Genomic DNA, 22,801 nt, shown 5'->3' with positions numbered 1-22,801 from the left:
TCACTACATGTTTATCTTCCTAGATAACTGTAAGTTGCTACTGAACAAAGACTTCTACTCACCTCTGTATCCCCGTGCCCTAACAACAAACCTATAAGGCTCTCGGTGTTCACTGAAACAATTTATTTTCTGAGTCACTACCAATTCTAGGGAGTGGACAGTATAGTCTCCTCCTCATTATCAGTGAGCCTGGCATCTGTGGGAGGGGCTTATAGCAGAGGAAGTCACCAATGGATCATAACTAAGGTCCTGAGACTGCCATGGCAGAGAGCATGGCGAAGTTAGCCCACTGCATGCAGACGACCCTCAGAGGAGTCAGCATATGCAATGGGCTACACTTGGTATAACATGTGAACAATCAAGGTCTACAAACGTGTTCTCATGCACTTGTAAGGATCTTCTAGCCCACGCGGAGCAGACAGAACACACACAAAGGAGCCCGGAGGAAGTGAGTAGGCCGGCAGCTGCACCCTAACATCTTAAGAGGTAACATTTCTGTGACTACAGTTTACACAAATCAGATCATTTGCCTCCTTTCTAGACACCCTGGTGATCACAGGACAGGCCAAGCCTCTCAAGTTTTAAAGCTAAAGTACAGGGTAGATCTGTGAATAGGGCTTAAGATATTTAAGAGCTAGTACCTGCATTAAGCAACCAGGTTATAGAATGAAAATTTATCTTGAACTTCCAGTCTCTCCCTCTCTCTCTCACCTCCTATCCCCTATCTTCCCACCTCCATCTCTATTCCTTCTCCCCTACTCCCTGTTTTAGGTATATACGTGCATCATTTTATGTATACACGGACTATTTACTGTCTGTTAGATTTACTTAATAAAGTGCACACTCCTCAGGCTAAATTTAGAAAGAGGACAAAATGAACACTTTCTCATGGGGGTCAGTGGTGTTCCAAAGACAAAAGATTCCTCAGTCTTAAAACCTGGCAAACACCATGTTCCTTCTGATAGTTAGATGCTACAGAAAGGCAAGTGGACCCTGAAATTCACACGCCATTAAGACCTACTATCAACAGAGTAGATCTTAAAGCGGAAACAAGAAAACACCAGCCTTTTAAGTTCTTCCTGTCTGAAGATGAGAATAAGAGGTGGTAGCGTTCTTCCTCACGTGCACCCAAAGTGTAAAAGCAGCAAAAATATCTTAAATACATATGATGAGGAAGCCACTCTTCTGGTCCACTCGGTTTTGTTTTGCCTCTAGGGATCTGTCTCACTCCGAACCTTTGCTTTTTGTTTTCTCTTTTATATACGCTAAGAACCTGAGAGTCTTAACCTTTTCTTCCACCTCTCAACCAATAAATAGGACAAAAGAACATTTTTATGTTATGTATTTTCCATTCAAATTTTTAAAAAAGAGATAAGTAAGCTAGTTCAGTTCATATTTCTCACAAAAATCACTTTCCAAACTAAATTGTTTGTGACCATAAACAGGAAAAACACCGTACTCTATTAGCACCAGTTGACATTTCCACCTTCATGTTACCAAACACAACAGGCCTAATGTCAGAACTATTAAAAATGTTAAAAATCCCCAACCCCACTCAAAAGGCATACCAAAGTTCAGGTAAAGGAAAAGGAACAAACAAACAAACATGAAAACAACTCACCATTATCTTTACTTTCTTTCAGAAACCCATTAACAGCGCACTGGAAGTTAAAACTAGTGTCGTCATCTGGCACCTGATGCCCAATTGTACAAATTTTTAAATAAGGAATGGTTTCTGCTAAGTCCTATAAGGCAAAACCATGAAAATATGTATTATTTCCTTTTTAGGGAAAGAATAAAAAATTAATTAGAGGAGGCAAAATATAAACCAGGAGAGTACATTAAACTTAGTATGTCAGTCATTCTGATAAGAGCCATTTTTTCCAAAGCTGCTTTAACCAGTAATTATCACTAGATTTTCCTTAAAACTGCAGAATGGACAGTTACTAGGCATGCAAAAGGAAAAGCAAATCTATGTGAATGAATGCACATGTAACTCAAAATGATATAAACAGTTCTACCTACATTTATGTTCTATCTTACATTTCAAGGGCCATAAAGCGGCTGTGATTTAAGTAGAATAGAGTCAGAAGAACTTGGATTCGAATTAGGAAATAGAGCCAATTTCAGGCATTGTTGAGAACTGGTATTCTTGGGGTGGGAGAAAGTAGACTATCCATAGAAGACAGAAAAGGATAAGTGAAAATTCTCTAGTTCTGAATTTAAATGGAAAGTAGCAGTATGAACCTATGACATATTTTAAAAATATTAAAAACAAACATACATATTTCCTAGCTCTGACCACTGAAAAAGTCTAGAAACAACTGATGTCATGTCAAAAGGACTCAGGAGTCCCTGGGAAGCTCCAACTGGCCAAAGATAGGGCCTCAGTTAGAATGATAACTGTAATGGAGTCCACGGTGATATGAATAAATAAATTTTACAAAACTGGTCACCACTGGAGGATATTTGTGAATGAACTCATTATTTTGAAAACTGTTAAATAAAAGAAGAGAATCATGCCTCTACAACTGGGCAACCAAATAGCTGATGAGGCGAGTCTTCTCAGAGAAATATACGCAGCTAATAAGTGAAGAAAAGAACAACAGAATTCACCATTTTTTGAAGCCTCAACTGAATTAATGGATGTTGGTATGAATCATCAGTGACTGCTAATATCACAGAAAGAGACAATTATCTATGTCTCCATGGAAGAACACATCATCACCTATGACACTGTCTTGCCAAAACAAAACATGCAAGCTACATTCTGATCAACTACCAATTTACAGGAAATAAAAGGATTGAAGAATACGTTACCAGCACATGGAATGTAATCATCAAAATACACATGGGACAAATTACCTGGTTTCTTTAAAAATAAAATTCAAGGAGGAAAAAAAAGTGAGAGAGACATGGAGGGAGAACCTAAAGATTAAACAAGACTTCAGAGACCGAACAATCAACGGCAAAGGGTGGATCTTCTTCGGATCTAATTCAAAATTCTTAAAAACAATTTTTTATGACATTTAGGAGACAACTGCAAATTTGAGCACTCACTGGGTATTTAATATTAAAAAATGATATTAAGGAATAAAAGTCCTATATTTTAAATACACATTCCAAAATTATATAGGTGTAATTACATGTTGTCTCGGAGCTGCTTCAAGATAATATGGAATGGGGTGAAACAGGTGGGGGTATAGATAAAACATGACAGCCATCAGTTGGTAAATAATAAAGCTGGATGAGTTCATGGGTATACAAGGAACACTCACAGTATTTTTATACTTTTGTACATGTTTAAAATTTGTGATAATCGTTTAAAGACAAGACGACACTGCAGAAAAGAGTCTGGCAGTTTCTCAAGGGTTAAACGTAGATCTACCGTACGATCCAACAACTCTGCTACTACCTACACTGCACATCTAAAAGAACTGAAAGCAGGGATTTGAGCAAATATTTGTACACCAACGATCACAGCAGCATGATTCACAATAGCTACAAGGTGGAAACAACCCAAGTGTCAATCACCCGATGAATAACAAAATATGGTATATACACACAGTGGGATTCATTAAGCCAAAAAAGGAATGGCATTTCATTACATGCTATAACATGGATGAACCTTGAAAACACTAGGTTTAGTGAAATAAGCCGGACATAGAAGGATAAATATTGTAGATTCCACTTACACGAGGTACCTAGGATAGGCAAATTCACACGGACAGAAAATAGAATCGAGGTTTCTAAGGGCCGGTGGGAGGGATAATGGGATTGTTCCTGTTTGATGGTTACAGAGTTTATGTTGAGGATGATGGAAAGGTTTTGGTTATAGACAGTGGTGATAGTTATACAACACTGTGTATTTAATGCCACTGAACTGCATATTTATAAATGGTTAAAATAAATATGATTTATGTATATTTTACCACAATGAGAAAAAGAGGAACAACTGAGTTGAAATTTCAACTCTTCCTTGTCCGAGAGTCAGTTTCATCGTCCGTAATTGTAGTTGTCTATCCTCTGAGCTTAGTGCAGAGTAAGCACTCAGTAGGAGGTATCAGTACTACTTCCACTTCAACAGCAAAGGATTGTTGTGAAGATTCACAAAGTCAATGGATATGAAAGAACTTTCTAAAGGGCAAACCGCTGTACAAATATTAACAAACATTAGGTGTTACTGTCTCCCAAGGCCATGGAACAGGTCAGAAGAAGGGTAATTCTTTTGCACTGGTATGTCCTACATGGGCCAAGAGAATATATGGGTTTCTCTAATATATCAGAAGGTATTAGGAAAAGAAAGCATAAAACTTAGAGAACAACTGTCTTTTACCCCGATGCTTAAACACGCTCAGGCAACTGCTTAACATAAGTGCCAAAGACATAACGGACATACCTTTCTTTCCTTTTAGGCTACTACTATTCTTACTAAAAATTTACTGCATTTTCAACATACAGAACATGGAAGCTTATAGCACTTCTTAAGCATATCTAGAGCCTACTGCCAAATACTATAGTTCAATTCATATCTTTAATCTCATTTTGAAACAGCAATTACAAATGTGTATTTAAGGAAACCACTAGCTTCCCTTTTGGAACCCATGAAAGAAGGCCAGGATTCACCTTAGCATAAGATGATAACTACTGAACTACTATGAATTATCAGAGTATCAGAAAGAAGGTCATTTTCAATTGCGGGTTCCATTTACCTCTGGCTTATAATAGCGGCGAGTCAATAATCAGCCCAAGTTCTTCGTTGTGTTCTTGGAGTTTGTTAAAAAAGATCCAAGGGGGAGAAACATTCTTCTGGAGCAAGATTCTTGTCAAATCTCTGTCAGAAAGAATAAAATAGAAAGAACATGCGTTTAAAATCCTTTATTATATTATCCATTTATTCAAACCCTGTGATGCTAACGTATGAGATTCAAAGTAAAGTCTCTTTCTCTGGAGTTTACAAGCGGTATTACGATCCTTTCTTCCGGAGAGATTAGACGGCAGAAAATAAGCTCACTTCTATATAGTTATTTCTATCTTTGTTTATTTCACGTTGGTCTCCTAACCTGACTGTAAACTCCCAGAAGGCAGGGACCACATCCATTTTGCCTACCGCTGTACTGCCAGCTCCAAGCAGAGTGCCTGTAAATAGACACATAAATAAATACGTCTTGAATATCTACCTATATGAAGGATGGCTTTCACTGCTAAATATTCTTTTATGTATTTGGCTTACTTATGTACTCTGTTCGATTGAGCTCTTTAGTTATTCAGGTGCCAGCAACACACTTTTCGTTTTAAATTAGTAGACTAGTTTTAGAGCAGTTTGAGATTCACAGCAAAACGGAGCAAAAAGTACACAGTTTCCACTTATACCCTCTCTCCTTCATCCCACACAGCCTTCCCCATTATCAACATGCCATACCAGTGTGCTTCCTTTGTGAGAATTCATGAACCAACACTGACACATCATTATCAATCCAAATGCATAGTTTATTGCATTCATGGTACAAGTAACTGACTATTTCTTTATTTCTAGTATAGTCATCTCCAAACATTTACATACTGAGATACATATTACTTTCTTATAAATTACTTTATTCTTTATTTAGAGCTAGGGCATTCCATTGTTTTTTTTTCATTAATTAAGTAGAAAAGTAGATTGTATTTATCTATGAATTCCATTTGTGGATAGCAAAAGGGGTAGTAAAAAGTATTTGCTATAAAAAGGGAAAATGGAGTACGACGGGGTTGAGAGCCAGGGCTCTATATGGTGAATTCAGATTTCTCGAAGAATATGGTATTAAGTTTCGCTCACCTTTTTTAAAGGAACTTTGACAGCAATGAAATGCGTCCCAGGCATCCGCTGTCCAACTGGGAGATACTCTTTCCAACTATTAATATATTTTTTGTTAGGCAAATTTTATGTTAGGCTGTCTCCCTGCATAGGATGAATGCGCCGTGAAAACGGAAATCATATCCCTCTATGGTAGGTCCCTCTTCTTTCTGCTTTGCATTTTGCTGCTCCACTTATTCAACCCCACCTTGTAATGACCTATACTTCCCTTGTTCCTGTTTTCCCATCTTGAAAACAGATAAAAGGCAACAAAACAATGCAACGGTCTCAACAAATCAGGGATATCTAAAACCAGAGATGGCCAGAACTTCTGTATCCCTGATAGAACCTAGCCCACTGTTGACTACTAAGGCATCATTAATACATGCATGTTGACTGAAATAGTTTGAACTCAATTCCTCCCTTTCACAGTTTAGTTTTAGTCCTCATACAAAACCTGATAATAAAATTCCTTAATGCTAGGAATCACAGTGAAAAATAATATCTGAACTGACTTCTGTAAGATGAGTTAGAACTAAGGTTAATTCAGTGTATCTGAAGCACAGAAAGTGAGGGCAATAGTGGCACAAGATGGGGCTAGAGAAGCAGAGAGGGTTCTAGACCACGCAGAGTCTTAAAGGCCAACAGTTTGTTTTCTACTCTCAAAACAATGCTTTTGAGCGATGTCTGTGAGCAATGTTCCAACCTGCTTTTAAGGTTTCTTGTGTGCAGAATGGATTGGAAGGAAACAAGAAATATGGACACTACTTAGGACCTAATTGCAGCACACAGGCAAGTTCAGTATTAGGATGTTGAGGAAGAGTTGACAGCTTCGGGAGAAATTCAGGAGATAAACTGAAGCGGGCTTAATGGGGTATGAGATGGAGCAAAGTCTCCATGAGCAAAGTCTCACAATTAATCATCTGAACGTACATGAGCACACATGAGCAAAGTCTCACAATTAATCATCTGAACGTACAGAGGTAGATCTCTCAAATGACACCGGTTAGGAAGCAACAGTACGCCCTTTATCATTCCAAGAGACAACACAAATCAACTGTCTCGATGGAAAATTCGGCAGTACCCGTGCGTTTCTTCACTCAAACTTAGTTCCAGGTCCTCTTACTCACATTTTCTGTGCCAAAACAACACAGCTTGAGGAATTGAAGGGGATTCCATGTTCGTAATTAAGGAGTGTCCCCAACACTGACTGTCCCGTCTTAAAAAGCAGTCCCTCTGCATTTTACCCGAGGAGCCATGGCCAGAGTCTCCCTTGTAAAACGATGGGGAGAAATCAGAACATCACACACTGTCCCTTTCAGCTACTGTGAACTGAACCGCGAGACGACCAATACCCCCTAGCACAGCGCGGACGGGGCAGCCCGCGGGGGCAACAGTCACAGGAGACAGCACAGGAGACGAAGCCCAGGCCCAGGGGCTCTGGGCTCCACCGGCAACGCCCAGGGGCCAAGGCGTTATTACCTTTCCGGGATGTGCTTTCCGCCCTTCCTCCTGGCCGACGAACGTCCGGAAAAGCCACGACGCTGACCCCAGCGCCCACGGGCATGATGCCACTGGCTCATGTGACCCCCAAGGTGCCGCCCACCCAACGCCAAGAGTGCCAAAGTCGCCAGCCCGGCTCCCCCGGTGCCACCACAAGACCCCGAAACACAAGCGCCTAGGCACAAGCCCACGCAGCTCGCGCACCTCCTTCTCCTGCGCATGCGCCACCGCCCGCCCAGATGACGTCCACACGCCCAGACGCTTCATTGGTAAAGAGGAGTATGACGCCTGCAATCCCCTCCTTAGCCGGAAGATGGTAGCAGAGGTCCACTAGTTCGTGGTGTGTGCACCCTTCAGAACTCCAATCACATGGGACATGGAAAGCTGTCCCACTCTCCCAGTACCTTGTGTGGTTCTTTCAGATATTTCCCAAGTGCTTTACATTCACACTTGTTGTATCTTGTATGTAAGTATTTCTACGTAATGGAGATCCTGTATTTTATACAAGAGCTGCATACCAGACATAGTCTACAATCTGTCTTGGATCGTGAGTTTCCCAGTCAATTTTTGCGTACATCCATCCCATTCTCTTTAATAGCTGCGTCACATTACATAATTTACACGGCCAGTCCGATATTGATGGACTTTTAGTTGTTTTCAGTTTGGGGGTATTCTGTTTGTTTGTTTGTTTGTTTTTGTCCTCTGTTATAGATAGGCTGCAGTGTGAACCTCTTTATACATGTGTATAGCTATATATAAATTTCTAGACATAGAATTTCTGGAATGAAAGAAATGCAAACTTAAAATATTGAAAGGTTTTCAATCAATCTAATCTGCCTAATCAACCTTCAAAACTACTCTATCAACTTACACTCCACTCACAGTGAAACATTTATTGGGTTTCTATTATGTGCCTGGTATCATGCTGGAGGTTAACAGTATGGATTTACATTTTAGACAATACCAAAAAATGCCTGAGAGAGATAAGAGTGGAGCTCAGGTATAACATTTCCTCACAGTATCAGGCATAGGGATCGGTACCTGTTAGAAAAACTATGAATCCTGCCACAAGTGGAACAGCAAAGAACAGCATGTCCTACAGTAGGTCTGAAGGTATAATAGCATACTAAATTCCATTGTTATTTATAATAACAAATGTTTTTTGTTAGTTTTACTTTTCAGTTTCTAGTTTCTGAAAGTATCTTACATACACTGTTAGTAATCTTCACAACCATCTGAGCTGGGTAAACTGAGTCAGGAAGGTCAGAATTATTGAATGAATGAATGAATGAATGAGTAAAAAGATCACTAGCTTTAACGTATCTGGGACAGTCAATAGTCTAACCAAGTTTCAATCCACAAGCATTTATTTACAATTCTGAAAACTTCCACATACTTACAAATGGGACAACAGTAGTCAATTACTACTTGGATAAAGAAAAGATACAAGTTAGCACAACCTAGTTTACAAACTTACAATTAGGCACATTCAATTTGGTGCTAAGTCATAAAATATTCTTTTGCAATTTATGAAAAATATCCAATGGGCATGTAATGGCCAAATAGTACAAATGATACAAATATCTATAGACATGACAACGTACAAATTGTGACATAAATCTATCAGAAACTAGAAAATCTATGTTGGTCTTATAGTTCCAGCTTGCTAAAAGATACAGGCTTTGGGTGGGAACACAAAAAAGTCCAGACCTGGCCATAACGGGGTTTCCAGAAAGTATGCGAACTAGCAAAGAGTAGGCCTCTGGATGGGAGTGGGTCCAACATGAGATGAAACAATGCCTTAATGGGTATGTAGTATGCTGGGACGGAAAATCTAGGAGCAAGGGATATTTGGAGAATCAGACAGCAAAGTATTTGACACTAACAAAATCTACCAGTATCCCATAGGGCCTCAGGTACCATGCAAGGGTTTGAGGGATTCCAGTATTTAATTAAATCAAAATGTGACAATGGGAGGAATTAAGGACAGCCTCAGGGGTAGATGAACTGGGGATGTTACACCAAGACATGTCTCAGTCAACCTGATGGGTTCAAAATGCTGGGACAAGACAATACCCTAACTGTAAGAATAAAGGTTTCGGTCAGGGTAGGGCCTCATGTTCCTAAGTGCTGAAATAGAGCTCTTTAGTTTCTTCCTCCTACATGGAAGATTCTTTTAGAGGTTAAGATGATGCTGAGCCTGCAAGCTAAAGTTAAATGGCTGGAACTAGGGAGAGAAAATAAGTTACATAGGCTCGGAACCAGGAAAAGCCTAACTAAGGGTTTGCCTAACTAAACAGAATTGAAAGTTGGAACTGCATAGTTTAATAGGTAAACATTTTACTGATACCAAAATGTGTCTTACCACACTCCCCCCAATCTCACACCGCCCACCCTAACCTGCAGTGGCTACGGGTCCCTTGATTTCCATGGAAATATAGAGAAAAGAGACACTGATCTGGCTTGCAGGTATTTAGTAAGTTGTTAGCCTCACATCACATACTAGTATCATGTAAGTAGGCCATCTGAAGTAGGAAGCTTAGGGGAAAAACCTTGAAAAACACTTAAAAGCTTAAGCCACATCTCTATACTAACAACACCTTTCACCATTTCTTCTCAGATAAGCATCATCCCCATCAGTGAAAAAACTTGTATCTCATAATAGGAAAAACAGGCCTAAAAATTAAATGTGTGTCTTTGGAGGTTCCATCTATGGGACATCTTCCTGGTACTAGAAAAGTCCCCAGAAAGATCAATCTTTGCACCCCTCCCTGAAAGCTTACCACCAAGGAAAATGACTAGACCCAAAGATTTCCTCCCTCAAACCAGCTTACCTCACGTATAAATCATTAGCAACTCAGCCCTTACTCACATTATCACAGTCACAAGAGTGGTTAGGGAGCAAAGCACTAACCACGGGAACTGAAACAGAGGCAACCCAGGCCAAGTTGGGCTGATGGCAGATGTCTGCTCCTTACGCTTGGGTACATAATGTGACTCACCGCAATGCCTTTTTCACAGACCCCCTTTAAAGTTTCTCCACAAAATCCAACAGGTCAAGTTCGTTCATGATGCTTCAAGATAAACAATCGTCAAGAGAAAAACATGCAGTATGTCTTACAATGTTGGAGTCCTTAAAAATATGACAAGGAAATAACCATGTAGACAAAACCAGAGCATTTCAAAAAATCTGTATTCTACAAACATACCAGTGAATGCTATTAATAAGGTAATATGACATAAAACAAAATGAGAACTATATGTAAGACTGTTCCCTTTAGTGTACAGAATTCATGGCAATTGCTGCACTATCGAGCTACTTGTATCTATGACTGTCTGTTCTGGTAATACAAAATGAGGCCAAAGTGTGTCAACTTGTTTCCCACAGAAACCACAAAATCTACATGAATCTCTTTACTCCTGTGCCCTTTCACCTTATCTGCTCCCAGTTCTCCACGAAATGTCCTCTTCCTTCTCTAATTATTCTCCTCTTCATTTTGCTAGGCCTTGCACCCAAGCATGCAAGACAGAGAATCCTAGAGGTCCAAGATTCTAGAGTGGCTGTTTGCAAGGGGCAGGAGATTAAAGTTAACTGCCACACTGTATATACTTCTGTGCAAAGAAAAAGGGACAGTATTCAGAATGTCTCTCACGTATAAAAGAGCTGGATGGCAGGATACCTGTGTGGCCCAAGGAACCAGAGGTAGCAAATTATGGGGAAAACGATTGCAACCAAAGGCTGGAAGAGGAAAGGTTTGCAACCAGCTCTGTCTCCTAGCTCTCTGGTATCTGCGTCCAACGGGCAGAGTCTATTTTGTGAAGCATCAAGCACTGAAAAGAAGACTCCTGCTGCTGCAAGTTGACAGGAAGTAACATCCATGAGGGTAAGAATGGCAAGATCAAGGCTTGTCCTAGAAACAATGCCCATAATGGAAAAAAAAAAAAAGTAAGCAGAAGAGAAATGTAAGTCGCAAGCCCAACCCCTGGCCCAGCCTGGCCCAGCCCAAGGAAGGTAGGAGTCAAGGAGACGAAACTAAGAGAAGAGCCTTGGACCACAACACTCTCCACAAGGTACACTCAACAAACTTCACCCTACGCTTTAACCAAGTTACAAAAAGAGCTTCTTAATCCCTCCTTTGGCTCCTTAAAAGCTGCTATAAGTTCACTAATTAGACAGATACGATTTCAGAACAACTGTAATAGTTCAAACTAGATGGCTCTTGCCTTCCTAAGGATATTAATTACATAAGATATATATAGCTCTAAGTATACGATACATAAAATATAATACTGTGTAGGTAACTGTTAGTAAATTATATTAATGAACGTCTGTAAGAAATGTTGCAATGATTTCCCTAATGTAAGAGCCTGGGGGAGGTAAATCTGTCTTCTAGGATTTCCTCCCCAGAGCTCAGAAATTTAGGTGTTGTTTTAGCTCTCCTACACTCTCTCCACCCAACCCCGCCTTCCTGTTGGGGATCGGACCTCCCTATTGGCTGTCTCATACCTTGACACTGCCTGCTTTGTGACATCATTCTCCTGTATCATATAAGTGACCAGTGAGCGGGAACCAGTGACCTTTGTACTGGACACATGCGCCGTTCAGCTGCAGCCACTCAGACATCCTCTGCTGTTGCCTCCTCATCCCTTGTATCTGCAGTTGATGTTTTCTCTTCTTCTCTGACCATGTCAGGTAAGAAAAGAAACTTTTTAAAGTTTTTCGTTAGATTTATTTTGCCCCTAAATTTACTAGTAGATTCAAAATAGCATGGAATAATGAGGGAACGTATTGAACTAGAAGTCTGGAGACCTAATTTCAGTTTTGACTTTGGCATTTACTATCTGTGTGACTCTGGACAAATCATTGACTGTCTCACAAAGCCTGATTTTTTTCCTTACCTGCTACGTTAGGATACTACATTGGTTGATCACTCTGATCCCTGTCTTTTCTAATATTGAGCCTTAAAGGGTACCCATGTAGAAAATGAAATCGGAGACTTCTCAAGAGTGTTTCAACAGAAACACAGAAAAGCCAGGTGACATAGAAAACTAGCAATATATAGCAAGATGTTTCATCTCTAATGGTCTCCCTCCACTAGTATTTTGACTAGTTGAAAAGAGAAAATAGGGAGAGAGGATGGAGAGTACTGGGCTATATAGGGAGGCACAGAGTGAAACGTAAGGAAGTTTAGGATTGTTTTCATCAGCACAGGCCAACAGGAACCAAGACATAGGAAAAAATATAAGAACGAAGAGGGGAAGCATAGAGGAGCTCTCAAGAAAAACGTAGTTTGCAATGGAATGTTGATGGGAACCAAAGATTTTAAATTAAAGCACAAACAGCATAGAGTGAATTCTGCTCAGAGCAGGGCAAAACAAAGTTCATTGTAGCAAATCCTTATTTTAACAGACTAAGAGGAAAGTAAGGACAGAAGAGGGTATCACCAGGAAAGGCAGCTTACCAGAAAAGTCATACTCAGTGTTTTTTTTTGCTTTTATTGCCTCTCTGAATACAGTTGGCACTTGACAGTCTTGAATGTAAACATTTTAGAAATATGTCCTAGAAATCATGCTTCCTATATACAAGAAACCAAAGTGCTTATCTAGGGGTCTGCTTTTCAATGTTTTATTCTTCCTAATTTTTAAACTATGTAGACGTTTTACCAATTAAACACTTTAAATGATATCTTCGAGATTGAATCAGAAGGACTATTTCCTTTGTGTGATATGTAGCTTCTAAGGCAAGGTTGCTTTTCATCTTTACAGTTCTTTCCTTCCTAACACAGAGAGCACATTGATCAACAGCCATCGTTCGTTTTTAGATCTTAGCTACCTAAGAAGAAAAAGAAACAGTCAAGCCCCACATCTCTAATTCCACATTGAGGGAATTCGCTGGCGGTCCAGTGGTTAGGACTCGGTGCTTTCACTGCCAGGGCCACGCGGCGCGACAAAAAAAAAAAAAAAAAAAAAAAAAATCCACATTTATCTAGAACAATATTGCGGAGTCCTTTCGATATTCTTACATTTGAAAATCTTTTTTAACTGGATTCTAGTGATGATGGTTTTTTTAGGTTTGGGGATGTCATCTTCTTTGATGTTGAAGATGATTATAATCTAAGTTCTAGGATAAATACAAAAACCTTCTTGATGCTTTTTATGCTTCCTTTCTGCTTATTATATATTTCTATTCTTTGAAACATATATTTCTACGAGGCTGAATACCTGTTACTTGCTGGGTAAAAATATGAATGAGCACAATAATGAAATTCTTTTACACTTATTATTTTGCTGTCTGCTTTGTACCAGTTTTCATTGAAATACTTGTCTGCGTATATTGTGGCTACCTATACATTCACATTGATTGAATTTTGTTGCTCTTTAGGCATTTTTACTGATATATCTTCTCTGTCTGTATGTATTGGCTAGGAATTCATTCAAAATCACCTTCTATCGTGTTTTTGGGTTAACAGTATTCACTAAAATACAGTGGGCAAAATTCACTTTCATAACATTGCATGTATGGTACAGAATGTCATTTGTTAGTAAACTCATTATGCTCTGATACTTGCCACATACCCCAGTTTTCATAACTATGTATTTCTTTTTCGTTATGTAATATGTTTTTCATGAATTTTCTTTGTCTTTCTAGAACTTATTGTATCTTCCTCCATATAAATCATACACAATATACCAGTTTATTCATGGATTAATTATTACTGCTATTATTATTGGTGGTGGTGTTATCACCACTTTACAGATGAGTAATCTGAAGTAATCAGATAACATTTTTCTTTCCAAAAGCACTTAAGAAATTCACTTTCGGGTAATCATTTTGAGGTAGGATGAGAAACCAGGCTTGAAAAGGGTAAAAATGACTCTTTAAATTTACCAGTTGGACTGAGCTATATGTGAACTCTAGGTAATAGCGTGGGAACTGCACAAGCAAAGTGAGACACTGAAGATCACGATGGTAATAGCCGTACTGTTTTCTAACGGACAAAAAAAAACTGCCTATAGTGTAAGTTCTATTTCTCCTGCTTTCTGGCAGTATTGTGCTCAGAGTAGCGTCCTGGCAAGGAAGTCAGGATACTTAGGTTCTGAAACCTGGTAAGGATACTAACATAATGAGAGAACTTGAACAAGTCAACCCGACCTCTCTGAGCCTCAGTTTCCTTCCTCATGAAATGAGACTGTGAAAATAGAAGTTCTCTAAGGACCTCCTAGTTCTAAAATGCTTCCAGTCTAGGAAACAGCACAGAAGTCAATACTAGTGCAGGCTGAAGGGAAAGATAGGGCAGGGAGAAGGTTGCTTCCAGCCTAGAGAACAATGTCTGAGCCATACCACTTGGGTCTTCTGCCCATCTGTGCCCAACATGGCAGCATAGGCAGTTAATACAGAAGAGTGTAAAACTGCTCAGTCCTTACAACCATCATAACGGTCTGATTTTTGGTTTCTCAGTAAGTATTGACATTAGAGGTGTCCTGATAGCAAGAACCTTAAGATAATGCTGTTCCTCAAACATAGTGAGAATTTATCAATCTCCCTGATGTTTTCATTACCCTCTTGTTCTTACAGAAAATTTCCAAAATCCATTTCTACTTGGAACTCTAAATTCTCTGCAGCACTCTCTTCCTGTGGTGAGCAATGCAACCTCCCTGACAGGAAGTGCCTGCAACTTCTCCAGAGTCTCTGCTCCTGCCATCGGTTCGGCATCAGCTACCGGTAGGTACCTCCTTCCAGACACAGACACACGTGTAGTGCCTACCTTCACCAACAGTCTAGCATAACTATGTTATCTGGAGTTACTGACCAGAGCCAGATCTCCACTTCAGCTGCTTCCTATCCAGGTGTTCTTGACTGGGACATCACAGGAAGCACTGAAAAGAATTCTTCTTCACTTGGAGACTTTACTCTGGCCGTCACTGACCAGCACACAGCTGCTTCCTCCATGTTTATGGCAGCCCAGTATGATAAAACTGCAGACCCCAATAACATGGTCCCTCTATATCCAAAGGTCCCAACGTGATCAAAGCCAAAGACAACAGAGCCATTAAGGGGAATCAGGTGCGGGAAAAGCCAAGTGTCATAAAGGCTCCCTCTGATCAACCCAGAAAGAACAAACATAAAGCTTCTGAGCCTATCAATGCTGCTCCCAAGGCCAAAATCCAGCCAAAGAATCCAGAGTGCCTGATAGCGGGAGAAGTGGCTCTATGCAATGCTGCAGTCAGTGACAGGGCTCCTGTGAACACGGCCAAGGGTTCTAAAGGCAAACCTCAGAAAGCTGCATCCAGGAAGATCAGCAAAACGAAGAGCCACGGGCAGGAAAAGACCAAAAGGACCAGAGGAAGAAAGAAGGCTGAAGAGAATAAGCAGTCAGGGAGCAAAGTCAAGGCAGGAGAGAAGCCAACAATTCCCCAGACGAAGCGAAAGGAACACCAAACTGAGCCTATCCAAGAGAGCTTTAAAAAGCCTCGAACCGCCCTACGCGTGCACATGCTGGAGGCTGTGCGGGTTTTTCATGCACTGGGGGAGAAGAATAATAAGAGAACTGGGCTCTCCTCCTGTCGGGTCTTGGGAAATTCAAGCAACCCTAAAGACCCCCAGCCACCCCCAGCTATCCAGCCATGGCGGAATACCCCACGTGAGGGTAAGGGCCCTGAGAAAACTCAAGGCGAAGCCCAGAAACCAGACAGCAGTGCTGAAAAAGAGTGTCCCTCTCCATCCCAGTATGAGCTGCTACCTCCTGGGAAGGTCAAGTTGATACCTCTGCCTTTTTCTGCCTGGGACAAGCCTCAAGCTCGACCTGCTCCTCGGAGGCCACAGTCTCCGGCCTCACATCGGCCTGCTGTTGCTGACCGTGCCCACGCTGCTTCTACTAACTCAGCTCAACCTGCTGCAGTCAGTTCTTCCCAGCCAGCTCCTGCCTCTTTGCCAGGTCCTGCCAAACCAGCTCAGCCAACTGTGACCAACCCAACCCAACCGGGTTGGACCGACCATACCCAGCCTAGTGTCCCTCCGTCTGCTGCTCCTAGGCCTGCACCCTACAAAACTTCATCATGCACTTCTCTCCAGCGGGAGCCTGTTCCCCCTGCTGTGACTAAGCACCAGTCCCCAGCCAAGCTCCAAACCCCATTTCTACTCCAAGACTTCAGCAAGAAACCAGTTCCATGGAGGGAACCCAATGTTCCTGAGCCAGTAATGTCAAAGCCCATCGAACTACAGCAGAGGCCCGAGCGGGAGGCCATGAAGAGGCGGGCCCAACAACAACGTGAGAATGCTGCCAAATACACCTCTTTGGGGAAAGTGCAATTTTTCATTGAGAGGCAAAAAGAAATGGAAATTGCTGACTACTACGGATATGTAAAGTAACAGCTGCTAGGATTGTTGGTGCCACCTTGGGGACCAGCTCTTCTTCCATATATAGATAAGACAGGCATAAATTTATTTATATTGGTATATTTTAAAACAATAAAACTGAATAAAAAAATGTAATAGAATTAATAGATGAGTAATAAACCTTTTGAATTCTGAGATGCTGCTAACTGCGGCGTGTTTTTTTGTTTTGTTTTGTTTTGTTTTTGATGGGGTTGGAATCAAAGTCTGCATGAGAAAGGAAGGACTGAAAGTTGGATGGGAGAATGAAGGAAAGGGGTAAAAACTGAGGAAAGAGGAAGGAACTTGGCCCAGGGCTAGGAAGGCCAAAAGAGATTTATGGATTTATGAAAGGAAGCAGGAGTGAGGATGAAATGGCAAAAGTAAAAAGCAGGGTCAGAGGTCAGGGTTGAAAGAACCAAATTTGAGTAGAGTTGAAGATGACAGAAGGTGACTCTAGGTTTACTAGGAGAAATAGAAAAAGTCTCTTGGGGAGGTTGGCCTTAAGTCTCACAACCACCAGATAGGTATTTAAGAAAACAAGAGGTTCAGGACACATCTCTGAAAGGTTTGAGTTGCCTTATCCAGGCGTGATTATAGTGGGGGGATAGGGAAATCTACCAGAGAGGTGGCTAGGGCTCAGAGTTATCCTAGGGGCAGCTGACGACAGGGGCAGAGCCAAGGGAGCTGCTGCATGAGGAGGCCCACGAATAGGGCCTGGTATGTAAATCACCGTGTACTCAACACCTGAGCACCAGGGCAGCTAAGGCACTATTCAGTTAATCCTGGCAACGACAGGCAAGGCCAGTATTCCTGTGCCACTTCACTTAGAGAGGTGAATATAATCATCAAAATCTAGACGGGACAAATTACCTGGTTTCTTTAAAAATAAAATTCAAGGAGGATAAAAAAAAGTGAGAGAGACATGGAGGGAGAACCTAGAGATTAAATAAGACTTCAGAGACCTAACCATCAACAGCAAAGTGTGGACCTTATTTGGATCTAACTCAAAATTCTTAAAAACAATTTTTTATGACATTTAGGAGACAACTGCAAATTTGAGCACTCACTGGGTATTTACTATTAAAAAATGATATTAAGGAATAAAAGTCCTATATTTTAAAGATACGTACCAAAAATATATAGCTGGGGCTTCCCTGGTGGCGCAGTGGTTGAGAATCTGCCTGCCAATGCAGGGGACACGGGTTGGAGACCTGGTCTGGGAAGATCCCACATGCCGCGGAGCAACTAGGCCCGCGAGCCACAACTAGTGAGCCTGCGCGTCTAGAGCCTGTGCTCCACAACAAGAGAGGCCGCGATAGTGAGAGGCCCGCGCACTGCGATGAAGAGTGGCCCCAGCTTGCCGCCACTAGAGAAAGCCTTTGTACATAGACGATGATCCAACACAGAAAAAAAATTAATTAATTAAAAAAAAATATATAGGTGTAATTACATGTTCTCTCAGAGCTGCTTCAAGATAATGTGGAATGGGGTGAAACAGGTGGGGGTATAGATAAAACATGACAGCCATCAGTTGGTAAATAATAAAGCTGGATGAGTTCATGGGTATACAAGGAACACTCACAGTATTTTTATACTTTTGTACATGTTTAAAATTTGTGATAATCGTTTAAAGACAAGACGACACTGCAGAAAAGAGTCTGGCAGTTTCTCAAAGATTAAACGTAGAGCTACCGTATGATCCAACAACTCTGCTACTACCTACACTGCACATCTAAAAGAACTGAAAGCAGGGATTTGAGCAAATATTTGTACACCAACGATCACAGCAGCATGATTCACAATAGCTACAAGGTGGAAACAACCCAAGTGTCAATCACCCGATGAATAACAAAATATGGTATATACACACAGTGGGATTCATTAAGCCAAAAAAGGAATGGCATTTCATTACATGCTATAACACGGATGAACCTTGAAAACACTAGGTTTAGTGAAATAAGCCGGACATAGAAGGATAAATATAGTAGATTCCACTTACACGTGGTACCTAGGATAGGCAAATTCATAGAGACAGAAAATAGAATAGAGGTTTCTAAGGGCCGGTGGGAGGGATAATGGGGTTGTTACTGTTTGATGGTTACAGAGTTTTTGTTGAGGATGATGGAAAGGTTTTGGTTATAGACAGTGGTGATAGTTACACAACACTGTGACTGTAGTTAGTGCCACTGAACTGCATATTTATAAATGGTTAAAATAAATATGATTTATGTATATTTTACTACAATGAAAAAAAGAGGAACAACTGAGTTGAAATTTCAATTCTTCCTTGTCCGAGAGTCAGTTTCATTGTCCGTAAAATTAGTAATTGTAGTTGTCTACCCTCTGAGCTTAGTGCAGAGTAAGCACTCAGTAGGAGGTATCAGTACTACTTCCACTTCAGCAGCAAAGGATTGTTGTGAAGATTCACAAAGTCAATGGATATGAAAGAACTTTCTAAAGGGCAAACCGCTGTACAAATATTAACAAACATTAGGTGTTACTGTCTCCCAAGGCCATGGAACAGGTCAGAAGAAGGGTAATTCTTTTGCACTGGTATGTCCTACATGGGCCAAGAGAATATATGGGTTTCTCTAATATATCAGAAGGTATTAGGAAAAGAAAGCATAAAACTTAGAGAACAACTGTCTTTTACCCCGATGCTTAAACATGCTCAGGCAACTGCTTAACATAAATGCCAAAGACATAACGGACATACCTTGCTTTCCTTTTAGGCTACTACTATTCTTACTAAAAATTTACTGCATTTTCAACATACAGAACATGGAAGCTTATAGCACTTCTTAAGCATATCTAGAGCCTACTGCCAAATATTACAGTTCAATTCATATCTTTAAACTCATTTTGAAACAGCAATTACAAATGTGTATTTAAGGAAACCACTAGCTTCCCTTTTGGAACCCATGAAAGAAGGCCAGGATTCACCTTAGCATAAGATGATAACTACTGAACTACTATGAATTATCAGAGTATCAGAAAGAAGGTCATTTTCAATTACGGGTTCCATTTACCTCTGGCTTATAATAGCGGCGAGTCAATAATCAGCCCAAGTTCTTCGTTGTGTTCTTGGAGTTTGTTAAAAAAGATCCAAGGGGGAGAAACATTCTTCTGGAGCAAGATTCTTGTCAAATCTCTGTCAGAAAGAATAAAATAGAAAGAACATGCGTTTAAAATCCTTTATTATATTATCCATTTATTCAAACCCTGTGATGCTAACGTATGAGATTCAAAGTAAAGTCTCTTTCTCTGGAGTTTACAAGCGGTATTACGATCCTTTCTTCCGGAGAGATTAGACGGCAGAAAATAAGCTCACTTCTATATAGTTATTTCTATCTTTGTTTATTTCACGTTGGTCTCCTAACCTGACTGTAAACTCCCAGAAGGCAGGGACCACATCCATTTTGCCTACCGCTGTACTGCCAGCTCCAAGCAGTTTTTTGCATTCATGGTACAAGTAACTGACTATTTCTTTATTTCTAGTATAGTCATCCCCAAACATTTACATACTGAGATACATATTACTTTCTTATAAATTACGTTATTCTTTATTTAGAGTTAGGGCATTCCATTGGTTTTTTTTAATTAATTAAGTAGAAAAGTAGGTTGTATTTATCTATGAATTCCATTTCTGGATAGCAAAAGAGGTAGTAGAAATTATTTGCTATAAAAAGGGAAAATGTAGTACGACGGGGTTGAGAGCCAGGGCTCTATATGGTGAATTCAGATTTCTCGAAGAATATGGTATTAACTTTTGCTTACCTTTTTTAAAGGAACTTTGACAGCAATGAAATGCGTCCCAGGCATCCGCTGTTCAACTGGGAGATAGTCTTCCCACCTGTTAATATATTTTTTGTTAGGCAAATTTTATGTTAGGCTGTCTCCCTGCATAGGATGAATGCGCCTTGAAAATGGAAATCATATCCCTCTATGGTAGGTCCCTCTTCTTTCTGCTTTGCATTTTGCTGCTCCACTTATTCAACCCCACCTAGTAATAACCTATACTTCCCTTGTTCCTGTTCTCCCATCTTGAAAACAGATAAAAGGCAACAAAACAATGCAACGGTCTCAACAAATCAGGGACATCTAAAACCAGAGATGGCCAGAACTTCTGTATCCCTGATAGAACCTAGCCCACTGTTGACTACTAAGGTATCATATCATTAATACATGCGTGTTGACTGAAATAGTTTACACTCAATTCTTCCACTTCATAATTTACTTTTAGTCCTCATACAAAACCTGAAAATAAAATTCCTTAATGCTAGGAATCACAGTGAAAAATAATATCTGAACTGACTTTTGTAAGATGAGTTAGAACTAAGGTTAATTCAGTGTATCTGAAGCAGAGAGAAAGTGAGGGCAATAGTGGCACAAGATGGGGCTAGAGAAGCAGAGAGGATTCTAGACCACGCAGAGTCTTAAAGGCCAACAGTTTGTTTTCTACTCTCAAAACAATGCTTTTGAGCGATGTCTATGAGCAATGTTCCAACCTGCTTTTAAGGTTTCTTGTGTGCAGAATGGATTGGAAGGAAACAAGAAATATGGACACTACTTAGGACCTAATTGCAGCACACAGGCAAGTTCAGTATTAGGATGTTGAGGAAGAGGTGATAGATTCAGAAGAAATTCAGGAGATAAACTGAAGCGGGCTTAATGGGGTAGGAGATGGAGGAAAGGAAGGTCTTAGGGAATTAAAGCGTTTACTGCACACATGAGCAAAGTCTCACAATTAATCATCTGAACGTACAGAGGTAGATCTCTCAAATGACACCGGTTAGGAAGCAACAGTACGCCCTTTATCATGGCAAGAGACAACGCAAATCAACTGTCTCGATGGAAAATTCGGCAGTACCCGTGCGTTTCTTCACTCAAACTTAGTTCCAGGTCCTCTTACATTTTCTGTGCCAAAACAACACAGCTTGAGGAATTGAAGGGGATTCCACTTTGGTAATTAAGAAGTGTCCCCAACACTGACTGTCCCGTCTTAAAAAGCAGTCCCTCTGCATTTTACCCGAGGAGCAATGGCCAGAGCCTCCCTTGTAAAACGATGGGGAGAAATCAGAACATCACACACTGTCCCTTTCAGCTACTGTGAACTGAACCGCGAGACGACCAATACCCCCTAGCACAGCGCGGACGGGGCAGCCCGCGGGGGCAACAGTCACAGGAGACAGCACAGGAGACGAAGCCCAGGCCCAGGGGCTCTGGGCTCCACCGGCAACGCCCAGGGGCCAAGGCGTTATTACCTTTCCGGGATGTGCTTTCCGCCCTTCCTCCTGGCCGATGAACGTCCGGAAAAGCCGCGACGCCGACCCCGGCGCCCACGGGCATGATGCCACTGGCTCATGTGACCCCCAAGGTGCCGCCCACCCAACGCCAAGAGTGCCAAAGTCGCCAGCCCGGCTCCCCCGGTGCCACCACAAGACCCCGAAACACAAGCGCCTAAGCACAAGCCCACGCAGCTCGCGCACCTCCTTCTCCTGCGCATGCGCCACCGCCCGCCCAGATGACGTCCACACGCCCAAACGCTTCATTCATAAAGAGGAGTATGACGCCTGCAATTCCCTCCTTAGCCGGAAGATGGTAGCAGAGGTCCACTAGTTCGTGGTGTGTGCACCCTTCAGAACTCCAATCACATGGGACATGGAAAGCTGTCCCACTCTCCCAGTATCTTGTGTGGTTCTTTCAGATATTTCCCAAGTGCTTTACATTCACACTTGTTGTATCTTGTATGTAAGTATTTCTACGTAATGGAGAGCCTGTATTTTATAGAAGAGCTGGATACTAGACATAGTCTACAATCTGTCTTGGATAGTGAGTTTCCCAGTCAATTTTTGCGTACATCCATCCCATTCTCTTTAATAGCTGCGTCACATTACATAATTTACACGGCCAGTCCGATATTGATGGACTTTTAGTTGTTTTCAGTTTGGGGGTATTTTGTTTGTTTGTTTGTTTGTTTGTTTTTGTCTTCTGTCATAGATAGGCTGCAATGTGAGCCTCTTTATACATGTGTATAGCTATATGTAAATTTCTAGACATAGAATTTCTGGAATGAAAGAAATGCAAAC

General features: G+C 41.0%; 1 protein-coding gene and 1 pseudogene across 1 annotated transcript; one reads left to right on the top strand and one right to left on the bottom strand.

The window, feature by feature from the left end:
* Positions 1 to 4,733: 4,733 nt before the first annotated feature.
* LOC132519067 (RNA/RNP complex-1-interacting phosphatase-like) lies at positions 4,734 to 7,557 on the bottom strand. The gene is made up of 3 exons (XM_060147032.1): positions 7,316 to 7,557; positions 5,816 to 5,891; positions 4,734 to 4,834 (listed from the first exon to the last, which is right to left on the bottom strand). Exons 1-3 carry the CDS (start codon positions 7,555 to 7,557, stop codon positions 4,778 to 4,780), a joined length of 375 nt encoding a protein of 124 aa, XP_060003015.1. The 3' UTR covers positions 4,734 to 4,777.
* Positions 7,558 to 11,929: 4,372 nt separating this feature from the next.
* On the top strand, positions 11,930 to 22,331 carry LOC132519066 (uncharacterized protein C2orf78-like; annotated as a pseudogene).
* Positions 22,332 to 22,801: the final 470 nt, after the last annotated feature.

The sequence above is a fragment of the Lagenorhynchus albirostris genome, chromosome 4 (genome assembly GCF_949774975.1).
Source record: "Lagenorhynchus albirostris chromosome 4, mLagAlb1.1, whole genome shotgun sequence".
In the NCBI taxonomy this organism is placed as follows: domain Eukaryota; kingdom Metazoa; phylum Chordata; class Mammalia; order Artiodactyla; family Delphinidae; genus Lagenorhynchus; species Lagenorhynchus albirostris.
This window is presented reverse-complemented; position numbering and strand designations above follow the sequence as displayed.